Genomic DNA, 12,438 nt, shown 5'->3' on the forward strand with positions numbered 1-12,438 from the left:
CACTCTTTCTAAGAATTCATAGCAAGGTGATGGTTGATTCTGTGAACGTGATTTTTGTTTAAATATGCAATGAAAATACAATAATGAGCAAAGTGCAGACTTTAATGTCTGCAGCCATGTAAATATGTAATGGTTCTGTGCTCGAATTGCAGTATTCCGAGGAGGGATTATTTGAGATGTCACTGACTTTAGCACAAACTTCGTAGAACTTAAGTTTATGGGCTATATAAAACAACAATGCCAAATATTAATGCACACTTAATTTTGCCAATTGATTCCAAGGATAATCATAGTGAGACTAGCCCTTAATCTTGATCTCCCTGTCCAAAAACAATCATATATAACATGATTTTACTGTAACATTACTAACATACATTACTCTCTCAAGTGTATCACTAAATTTTAAAATTATGGGCATTTTGAAAAATTCAATCATATTATTTCATAAAAATGTGACTACTGTATTCAGATGGAATGAATATGAGCTAACATATTGAATATTTCTATTCAGGTATGTTCAGCTAACTCGTGTTCAAGAATAGTTAATGTACAGACATTACAAATAGAGCTAGAAGCAGGCTGGGCAGCTTAATATAGCAGCTCAATAAATCAGTCCATATTTACTGATCATTCTATTTCTTATAAAGTAACATTAGTTTGTCTAACCTTCCAGTAAATTTCTAATGTTCTGAAGCCCCTCAGCAGAAATGCTTCTTCTGAACCTCATTCTCTGTGGCACAATTGCTGGAGGTGGATCCAAGTGAAAGCTTACAATAACAACTGTCAAATTATCCTTTGCCTCACGCTTAATCGCTTCCTCTACTACTTCCTTACAGCACAGCTTAATATCATTATGCCTTTGAAGCCGCTTTCGAACAAAATCCACCGCGTTTTGGTTGCTGAAAACATCCCATATACCATCACATCCAATGATCAAAAACTCATCTTCCTTGGTCAATGTCACAAGTTTAAGTTCTGGCTCCGCACTCAGAGGTCCACCCTTGTTATCAATGTCTTTCATTCCCTCAAGATGCCAATTTCCAAGAGCCCTTGTTACACCCAATTGCCCGTTAAGATACCCATCTTCATCAAAATATCCTCCCAGCGATTCTACCCTCATCAATTCATTTCTACAGCAGGCCCTGTGATCTTTAGACATCTCCAAAGCCATTCCACGTCGAGAAAGAACTGCTCGGCTATCTCCAGCATTTGCTACAAGTAAAGATCTGACCAAAATGTCACATTATTCAACACACAAAGAATTGAGGAAAGCACATCATAAGCTACAGCAACAGCAAAAAACAGGAATAATGAACATCAAACATGGGATATAGCCTAGGGAAGTCAAGTCCAAGATGTACATAATCTCATCTCCTACTCTTCTAGTTGACTCTCACGGTCTCAACATTCAAGATGGTTTCAAGAACAAGCAGAAAAGTAGGTTCTAAATATGTGTAAAAGCAGAAGCACAATTATACACGACTGCTGACCCTATAAAAGATTCACCAATCACTGTGCCATACAGATTCCCATGACCCATGGGATTTTTTCTGGCTGCAATGCTCATAAATCATCAAATAATCTGTTTTTCGAGTCATACTATGGCTCATCAGCAACACGAGGAATAAAAAATTTCTAAAGAAGAATATTGGAACTATGGATAAGTAAAAGCAGAAGAACAGTTTCAGTTGATAAAGATCAAATAACATTCACCAAGCAAATCCGAGATAAATGAACTACAGTAACCTACCTCCCAAAGATCATTGCAGTGATAGCAGTAGTTCCAGAAGATAGGGAATTCCCAACAGGACATGACTTGGCAAATGCAGTATCAGTCTTGATGAATGACCTTGTGATCACTTTCTCAAGCTCTAAAGGGAAATCAGCATCTTCAACTATGACTCTAGGGAGATGTTCACGGACAAATTGTGCAGCAGCTTTTCCTCCATGACCATCGAATACCTGTTCATAGAACTCCTGTTATACACTGCTCGACGCAAAATATGCTAAGTGCTATGCATTACCATAAATTTAAAATTACAACAAAACCATTTCAACTCTAAAATCACTGTGATTTGCATAATCCTAGGACTGCAAGGAGAAAATTCCAATTTCTAGCTATCTGTTTCATTATAAAAGTAATTATTTCTTTTGCCAACTAATCAACTCATGATCTACTGAGTATTTAGAGTAAAATAAAGATGTTTCCTCAAGATTAATTGATAAAGTAGGCAACTTACCCCATAGAAAGACACAGATTCTTCATCAACCATTTCACCGCCCAGATTCTTGGCTAAATCAGCTATACAAACATGTGTATCTTCCATGTATTCACGTCCTCCAATATCAGACCACTCTCCTGATCGAAGGGTAGGAAGGAACTCCATTGCCAGATTCGGACTTTCATCTAAAACGACTGTTCTTTCTTCACTAATGCTTTCTAGCTGAAGTAGTTAATTACAAAATAAAAATGATATTAGCACATAAAAAGGGGTTCACCATTAAGCCAAGAGTTGATGCTACAAGAATACTACAGCATACAAACAGTATGTGATATTACAGCATACTAATACCCATTACATAATGTATCGTAAGTAGTAAATACCCCAACAATGATCACTTAATCAGACAATTAAAACGATAATTATCTATCTTGGCCCTTTGATCATCAACCATTACACCAACAATTTTGTAAAGGAGGCGTAATTATTGATGATATGGGGCTGAAATGTCCCCAATATTAAGCTACAAACAAATGAAACAGTATTTTACCAAGGAAACTTTACAAAAATTTCAAATGAACATCATATTTCATAGTTTAAACAATTGAACTCCCACTTCCATTCTACCTACCAACAATATGAATTGGTTCCAATTGCTCAAACAATAAACTAGATCCTGAATTACAAGACCAACAACAGAACAAGTTTATCTAAAACAAGTCAATTAAATTCAAACCATAAAACTTGGAATTATGTTGCATATACTCAAATTGACAGCAAAAAAAAATTCAAGAGGAAAATAAACAGAAAAACATACCAAATTAGTGATTTTCCAAAAAGGGGAAAAGGGAGGAATTTAGACCCACTAATTATTGATGCTTACCTTATAAAAGAAGCAAACTTTCTATTCGTTCATATAAATTTAAAAAAAAAAAAAAAAAAAAAAAAATCCAAAACACCCTTACTACCTTGATCACCAATGCAAGTAATCCAACATAGAAATCAATCAAAAAAAACCATATTCATATTTATATACAATGAAATCAAATCAAAGACCCAACAAAATAGAAAAAGAGGAGAGAGAGAGAGAGAGTGTTCTTACAGCAGGAGAAGAAACAGAGTTAGGAGTAGCAGCAGAATTCTCCAAATCCATCTGGGTATTCAAGAAATTGTTGTGATTATTATTGTTATCAGTTTTGTGCAAATGTTCATCAGTTGACTCAAAGTCTTGCACGCACATTATATAATAATACAAGTATGCAAGTGTTACAGCTGCAACTTTGCAACTTGTAATTCTGCTGATGCCAAAAGCAACGGACCTGGATCACTTGCACTTGCACTTGCAGAAAGAGAGAGAGAGAGAGACAGTGCCTAAATAACAGGAGAGAGAAATTGAGGTGAAATTATAATTGGGGTAGCTCAGCAGAAAAGATTCTGAGCATATTTCATGACATCTTTTTTTTTTCCAGAAAAATAAAAAAGAAACAAAAAAAATTGTAGGATGCTGTCAAGTTTAACAGAGTTTGGTAGGTGGGTTGTTTTTGGAACAGGACAGAGAATTTTGTAGAATTTCTGTGTTTTTTTTTTCAGATTGTTTTTTTCTGAAATTTGAGTTGGGACACAATTTAATAAAAAGATGATCATGTTGAGAAACATGATTGAATTGAAATTCACATGTGACTAAGTACAATAATTTGTATAAAGTACAATAATGTATATTATTGTATTCAATTATTTGGCTATATAAATGAAAGTTCACGTATTGTGAACTTAAGTTGAAAAACAAGAAAAAAGTTTTCCTACCATTCTACTACCTTCCTATCTTCATCCCTTCACTGATAAATATTTTACCATCAGTAAAATATTTTTATCACGTTATCAGCACCAGTTTTCAGTCAGGTATATTTATACCTACTTCTAAAAATTTATAACAAATAATACTATCTACTTCTAAATGTTTCGAGAAGTATGCTCTATAGTTGCCCGTATTTGGGATCCTCTATACCAGAAACTCAAACATTTACTGTATTATATATACCTCAAAAACAACGGTGAAAGTTCTCTTTTGTTTATTCATGTTGATATTTCTTTGTTTGATCCATGTTGATATTACATACTCATTTTACGTAAATTTTTATCTTAGTTATTATAATTGCTAAGTAGTAATTTTGCATGCATATTATTAACTAGATTAACAAAAAGATGCAGCCTTTTTATACTTATTATTTTTCTTACTTTTACATATTTTTTTGTGTTTCTTTCCGTTTTCGAACCCATGATCTTTTATAGATATTAGGGCTCTCGGACCACTATGGCTTGCATTCCCAGTGTGATAACCTTTTACAATTACAAATATATATATTTAGACCATAATTTTTGTCAGTATATTAGATTGTTATATGATATTTTTACAGTTGTACAGAACAGTAACGGATAAACCTACCTCTATAAAAGACGGATTTTTCCCCCAATTTCACCACAAATCCTTTATCTCTTCCCACTTTTTATCCAAAAATCACCTAAAAAAAAAAATTTTCACCCCCTTCTTCTCCGAAATGTTCCCCGACGACGGCAACCAAAACACCCAAAACACCCACAACTTCACTTTTGAGGAAGATTTAATGAAGATAAAACAATATTTCCTTCTAATTACGGCGCTTGTAATTTTATTAGTAGCAATATTAATTTTTGTCATTATGTATAAGTAAAACTCACTTATTTTGTCGTTTTAGTATATTAAAAGCTTGTTTTTGTTTTATTATTTATGTTTGTTGTTATTAATCATCATTGTATAATATTACCGTTATCATTATAATTATTGTTACTACTGTCATTGTTGTCGTTTTGCTGTTTTTTTTTTTGCAACTAACATGATTAATTTTTGTCTAATCATATAATTACTCACAATAATAAACCAAGGGGGAGAAAAGACTATATTACTTATGGTTTATTATTATTAAATTTAATTATCACGTGTCTTATTAACTTAAATATAAATATGGAAGAACTAAACATGTGAGTTGTACATATAATTTGTTATTATAATCTAATTATCACGAAATTTGTTGTAGCTAAAATGGGAGACCTTATGAAAAGACAGTTCAGCATCTTAGATTTATCTGAAAGAAATTTCTGGAATGGAAAGTGGACGCAATGATGAATTTGAAAGCTCAAGGCTTGGAGCACACTGTTAAAGAAAATAAAAGTCCTCCTGGTCAAACAACTGATACTACCACTTCTGCAATGACGGTTGAAAAACCCATTACCGAACAAGAAAAGGCAAAAGCCTTAGTGTTACTAAGGCATCATTTACATGAAGGCCTTAAAACTGAGTACATAATGGTTGAAGATCCCAAAGAATTATGGGACTGCCTTAATGAAAGATTTGGACACCACAAAAGGGTTCTCCTTCCTAAGGCATTATTTGACTGGACAAATTTACGGTTCCAGGATTTCAAATCTGTAATAGATTACAATTCAACCATACATGAGATAGTATCTATATTGAGATACTGTGATCATCCAGTCACCGATGAACAAATGATTGAAAAAACACTCACTACCTTTCATGCAAGCAACATACTGTTGCAAGAACAATATCGTGAAAGAGGTTTTAAGAAGTTTAATGAATTAATGAGTGTATTGCTTGTTGCGGAACAAAATAGCGATCTTTTGTTGAAAAATCATAATCTCAGACCAACTGGGTCTTTGGCCACTCATCATGAGGCAAATGCAACAAATTTCTATCCACCCGAGTCAAATGCTACAAGAATAGGTGGACGTGGAAATTACAATGGCCGCGGAAGAGGTCGTGGAAATTATCGCGGACGCGGCCGTGGTCGTGGTAGAAATAATTTTCAAAGAAACAGTAATTTCAAAAATTTTGAAAAACAGAAGGGACAGTTATCTGGAAGCCACAAACAAACTCCTTTGAAAGGAAAAGACACATGTTACAGATGTGGCATGACAGGACATTAGGGACGTACTTGTCGAACGGCCAAACATTTGGTAGACCTCTACCAGGCTTCTGTAAAAGGCAAAGAGAAAAATGCAGAAGCAAATTATGTTAATGAGGAAAATGCTCCTTGTCCCAGCCTTGATGTGTCTGATTATTTCATGGATAATGCTGAAATTGGAAATGATTTCATTCTTGGAGAAAACAACAATACTTAGGTTTCTCATCTACTAATGTAACATATGCTATGTTTTAATGTATTTTCTTAGTTCCCTGTATTTTAATGTACTTTTAATCCCTATCATCAATAAAAGTTTGTATGATATTATTCTAAACTAATCTCAAATTTATTTTATAAAGATATGGATCTACCTGAAGTTAGTTCCGAATATCAATGTCTTTTGGACAGTGGAACAACGCATACTATCTTAAAAGATAGAAATTATTTTTCACAACTAAAGTTGTTTCAAGCAAATGTAAACACCATTTCCGGGTCAGCTAAATTAATTGAAGGATCTGGAAAGGCTTGTATAATGCTTCCAAATGGAACAAAATTAATAATCAATAATGCTTTATATTCGAGTAAATCTCGAAGAAATCTCATAAGCTTTAAAGATGTACGCCAAAATGGCTATCATCTAGAAACAATGACAACAGATCAAAAAGAGTATATGTGTCTCACGGCAGAAAAACATGGCAAGAAACATATATATGAGAAATTGCCAGCATACTCTTCGGGGTTATATCGTATAAACATACGACCCGTGGAAATCAATATGGTATCTAACCAGAAGTTAGATGACAAACATTTGACTATTTTATGGCATGATCGTTTGGGACATCCAGCAACTGGGATGATGCACAGAATAATAGCACATTCAGTTGGACATTCAATAAGAAATGTCAAAATTCCCCGATCAGATGAATTAACATGCTCTGCATGCTCACTTGGCAAATTAATAATAAGGCCATCTATGAACAAAATTGCTACTGAATCTCCAAAATTATTGGAAAGAATTTAGGGAGACATATGTGGGCCAATTAATCCAGCATGTGGACCATTTCGATATTTCATGGTTTTAATTGATGTCTCTACACGATGGTCACATGTTAGTCTACTTTCAAGTAGAAATGTTGCCTTTGCAAAATGACTTGCCCAAATCATCAAATTAAGAGCACAATTCCCAGATCATACAATAAAGAAAATAAGACTTGACAATGCTGGGGAATTTACATCCCAAACATTTAATGATTATTGTATGTCAATTGGAATTGATGTTGAACATCCAGTAGCTCATGTCTATACACAAAATGGTCTAGCTGAATCACTAATTAAGAGATTACAATTGATTGCAAGACCATTATTAATGAGGTCAAGATTGCCATCATCTGCTTGGGGACATGCTATAATACATGCAGCAGCGCTAATTAGATTGAGACCTACAGCTTATCATAAATTCTCACCACTACAACTTGTTTGTGGTCGAGAACCAAGCATCTCACATCTAAAAATATTTGGTTGTGCTGTATATGTTCCCATTGCTCCACCCCAACAAACAAAAATGGGTCCACAAAGAAGGCTGGGAATTTATGTCGGGTTTGAATCCCCCTCTATAATTAAATATCTTGAACCATTGACTGGTGACTTATTTACGACTAGATTTGCGAACTGTCACTTTAATGAAACAGTATTCCCAGCCTTAGGGGGAGTGAAAGTGGACCCACGTAAGAAAGAAATTGAACTCATTTGGAATGCAACACAACTGTTGATGTTAGACCCACGAACAAATATGTGTGAACAAGAAGTTAAGAAAATTGTTCATTTACAAAGTGTTGCAAATCAATTGCCTGATGCATTTGTAGACACAAAGAAGGTGACAAAATCACATATACCAGCAGAAAATGCCCCTGCACGTATTGAAATCCCAACTGGTAATAAGGCCATAGAAAATGAATCTCAGGCACGCAGAAAGCGTGGAAGACCACTTGGTTCAAAAGATTCTAAGCCAAGAAAATTGAAAAGATTGGATGGAATAGAAAATGAGACTAATGATGTTCCCCCGTCAGAAGGTCAAGAAAAACCAAATGTGGATGAAAGTAAAGAAAATGATGATAATCCAAAAGGGGACGAACAAGAAGACAACCCTACGGGGAATGAACAAGATGTTCAAAACATCGATAACAATGAAATTTCAATGAATTACGTCTCTACAAAGACTCAGTGGAATAGGAAAGATGTTATCGTTAATGAAACATTTGCAAATTCCATCGCAATCTGATGAAAATGATGTTGAACCAAGAACTGTAGAAGAATGTCGACGTAGGAGTGATTGGCCAAAGTGGAAGGCGGCAATGCTGGCTGAGTTAAAGTCACTTGAAAAACGAGAAGTTTTTGGGAAAATAACCCTTACACCAGCAGGTGTAAAACCCGTTGGATACAAATGGGTATTTGTGAGAAAACGTAATGAAAAAAATGAAATAGTTAGATACAAAGCAAGACTTGTAGCCCAAGGATTTTCTCAAATTCCAGGGATTGATTATGAAGAAACATATTCTCCAGTGGTTGATGCAACTACATTAAGATTTATGGTAAGTTTGACAGTCACAAAAGGACTGCAAATGCGATTAATGGATGTAGTGACTGCGTATTTGTATGGGTCACTCGATACGGACATTTACATGATAGTCCCCGAAGGACTAAAACTACCAGAAAACCACAAGCCTAGACAACTGCTTTCCATAAAACTAAAAAGGTCACTTTATGGATTGAAACAATCTGGAAGGATGTGGTACAACCGTCTGAGTGAATACCTTATGAGAGAAGGATTCAAAAACAACCAAGTTAGTCCCTGTGTTTTCATAAAGCGATCACAATCAGGATTCGCTATCATTGCAGTTTATGTTGATGATTTAAATATCATCGGAACCCCAAATGAACTCGAGAAAACTGCAAAATACTTGATGAAAGAATTTGAGATGAAAGACCTTGGGAAAACTAAATTTTGCCTTGGACTACAAATTGAGCACTTGAGTCATGGCATTTTTGTCCATCAATCAAACTATACAGAAAGAGTTTTGAAACGTTTCTTCATGGACAAAGCAACCCCAACCAACTTCCCAATGGTTGTTCGTTCTTTGAATATGAAAAATGATCCATTTAGACCCCGAGAAGAAAATGAAGAGATTTTGGGTCTAGAAGTACCATACTTAAGTGCAATTGGAGCCTTAATGTACTTAGCTAACAATACTAGACCCGACATAGCTTTCTCTGTGAATTTGTTAGCCAGGCACAGCAATGCACCAACATATAGGCATTGGAAGGGAGTTCGACACTTACTCCGGTACCTACGAGGGACACAAGACCTTGGTTTATATTACCAACCAAAACAAGATGCTGCTCTCATTGGGTATGCAGACGCTGGATACTTATCAGATCCTCAAAATGCCAAGTCACAAAATGGATATGTGTTCACTTATTGCGGCACTGCAATATCATGGAAATCAACAAAGCAGACATTGACCGCGACATCATCAAATCATGCAGAGTTGATAGCCCTCTATGAAGCAGGACGGGAATGTGTGTGGCTGAGGTCGATGACCAGTAATATCCAAAAGGAGTGTGGAATGAACACAATAACAGAAGACCCAACCATCATCTTTGAAGACAATACAGCATGTATCGCTCAAGTAACTGAAGGATATATTAAGGGAGATAAAACGAAACATATTGCCCCAAAACTGTTCTTCACACATGATCTGCAAAAGGACAAGGAAATAAATATCCAGCAAATTCAGTCTTGTGAAAATCTTGCCGACCTTTTCACCAAATCACTTCCTTCGAAGAAATTTGAACAGTTAGTTCACAAAATCGGAATGCGACATCTTCGTGAACTATGCTGAGATCAGGGGGAGTATTATATGTACTGCACTCTTTTTCCCTTCGATCAGGTTTTTATCCCACCGGGTTTTTCCTGACAAGGTTTTTAACGAGGCAGTATACCAAAGCATATAATACTATATCGTTGTACTCTTTTTCCCTAGCTATGGTATTTACCCCATAAGGGTTTTACCTAGCAAGGTTTTTAATGAGGCAACTTGTACCCCATTCCATGTGAACGTTCAAAGGGGGAGTGTTGAGAAACATGATTGAATTGAACTTCACATGTGACTAAGTACAATAATTTGTATAAAGTACAATAATGTATATTATTGTATTCAATTATTTGGCTATATAAATGAAAGTTCACGTATTGTGAACTTAAGTTGAAAAACAAGAAAAGAGTTTTCCTACCATTCTACTACTTACTTCCTATCTTCATCCCTTCACTGATAAATATCTTACCATCAGTAAAATATTTTTAACAGATCACCAGTTTTTATTTATTTATTTATATATTTTTTTTTCAATACTTGTACTACTATTTTGTATTTAATGGGTAGAATAAACATAACATAATAATTTTTTAAATAAAGTTATTATAAAAACTATTCTGAATAGAGTGCGTATAAAATTATAAAAACACTCAAATGATAAGATAAATGCTACGACTTACGGAGCAATAGTTTATCAGATTATTTTGATACATAATCAAAATATTGTGCTAACGCTCTTTTTAGCAATTTGCTTTTATAATAATAGTCGATCGAGAGTAATGAGTAATTGACTTGCTCTAATCATTTTTACCAAGTAATTTGTTTGTCATTATATTTACGGTTGAGTAAATCTAGAAAATGAGAGTAATCTCTTAATTTGTTTATGATGTTGTTTGTCGGTCATCCCTCTTTGGCTGTCCATTGAACATGCACAAGTTGATAGTCCTAAGATAGTAATAAGCAACATGTTTTTTCTCCTATTAAGTGTTCCTTTGAATAGTCATGGAACTTCTTTAAACTTTACATTTTTGGTTGTGTGTTGAAACTAATTTCAAGCCAATATTACTTTTATTAGACCAAATCAAAGTCTTCATTAAATACGGAGTAATATAACGCAGTTGTTGGGGGTGTAGCGGTTCATAAAGATAATTAAACAATTTACATAGTCAAAGACTATACAACATGCAAGTTGAATAGGTATTCAATAATTAGAATACTTCTTTAGAAAATTAAAAATTTATGAAGAAAAATTAGTTGATCATAAAGAAAGCGTGGCTTTTTATTTTTAAAACATGCATTCATTCCAACTTCAACCACAAGTTGGACAATGGACATGGTAATAGGAAAGAGCCACTCATAAATCACAACACGTAGTACTTATTTTCATTTGGCGTTATTATTCTAAGCTAATTGTTGCGTGTACAACCCATCTTTAAGCTAGGAATACTTTGTACTAATACCAAAATGTTTCTCCAAAATAACATGTAAGAGTCTACAAATAATTTTAATCTTAAAACAAATCTAATTAATATTCTACGTATAGTATGTCTATTTATGTATGAACTCGTTGAAAATATCTTGTGAAGATATATCTCTTAAGACTTGTACTTTTCATTAAAATATATGGTCCAAATATTAATTAGGTAAAAGAGCAAAATACTTCCAAATAAAAGGATTAAAAAAGAAAAGGGGCATATGTAACCAAATGCAACATGATATTTCATTAGCACTTCCAAAACAATAACTTTCCAACAAAAATGAAGTATTAGTTGGTATTCCAAAATATCCACCCAATATAATTAGCCTAGTGTGAGAAATAGACAATAGAAGGCATTAAACTAAGATGATTAATTAAGCGCCACAAATATTGAAAAAAAGCTTCATCCAATTGTTGCGCAAGTGTTGTCCTTAAACAAGACATTTGCACATATGGTGCAAACATCATCAACGTCGTCAAATATTCCCTTTTCTTTTTTCTATTCTTACATTATTTTCTTTTCCTTTTTTTTTAAATATAATATTATTTTGCTTATTTATACTTCCTCCGTTCTGTTAATATTGCAACAAGGAGGAAATTACGCATCCCAAAACACATTTTATATGCTAAATATCTATAATTGTGTAAAAGTAAAAATTATAAAAAGTTGATATTGTGAAAGTATTTTATGAGACGAACCCAACAAGATCACACTTGACTATATTTTGCTTAACGTATAACTCATATTATATAGTCAAACGAGAGTGATGAATAATGCAAAAAGTTCATTGTTGCAATATTAATAGAACAGAGGAAGTATTATATTACGTATATTAGTTTTTATTATTATTTAAGGTGAAATTTTATTCCTCGTTTTGCCTTTTTATGTTTTTTCCACCCAATACAAACTT

The 12,438-nt window shown here is 33.9% G+C and overlaps 2 protein-coding genes across 2 annotated transcripts; one reads left to right on the forward strand and one right to left on the reverse strand.

Moving 5' to 3' along the window:
* Positions 1–435: 435 nt before the first annotated feature.
* LOC110711380 (probable protein phosphatase 2C 27) lies at positions 436–3,831 on the reverse strand. The gene is made up of 4 exons (XM_021889753.1): positions 3,325–3,831; positions 2,241–2,444; positions 1,751–1,962; positions 436–1,226 (listed from the first exon to the last, which is right to left on the reverse strand). Exons 1-4 carry the CDS (start codon positions 3,460–3,462, stop codon positions 662–664), a joined length of 1,119 nt encoding a protein of 372 aa, XP_021745445.1. The 5' UTR covers positions 3,463–3,831; the 3' UTR covers positions 436–661.
* A 1,547-nt stretch (positions 3,832–5,378) lies between these two features.
* Positions 5,379–6,395, forward strand: LOC110711369. The gene is made up of 2 exons (XM_021889741.1): positions 5,379–6,090; positions 6,235–6,395. Exons 1-2 carry the CDS (start codon positions 5,379–5,381, stop codon positions 6,393–6,395), a joined length of 873 nt encoding a protein of 290 aa, XP_021745433.1.
* The last annotated feature ends 6,043 nt before the right edge of the window (positions 6,396–12,438 follow it).

This window comes from Chenopodium quinoa, unplaced genomic scaffold (assembly GCF_001683475.1).
Source record: "Chenopodium quinoa cultivar QQ74 unplaced genomic scaffold, ASM168347v1, whole genome shotgun sequence".
Taxonomy (NCBI): Eukaryota; Viridiplantae; Streptophyta; class Magnoliopsida; order Caryophyllales; family Amaranthaceae; genus Chenopodium; species Chenopodium quinoa.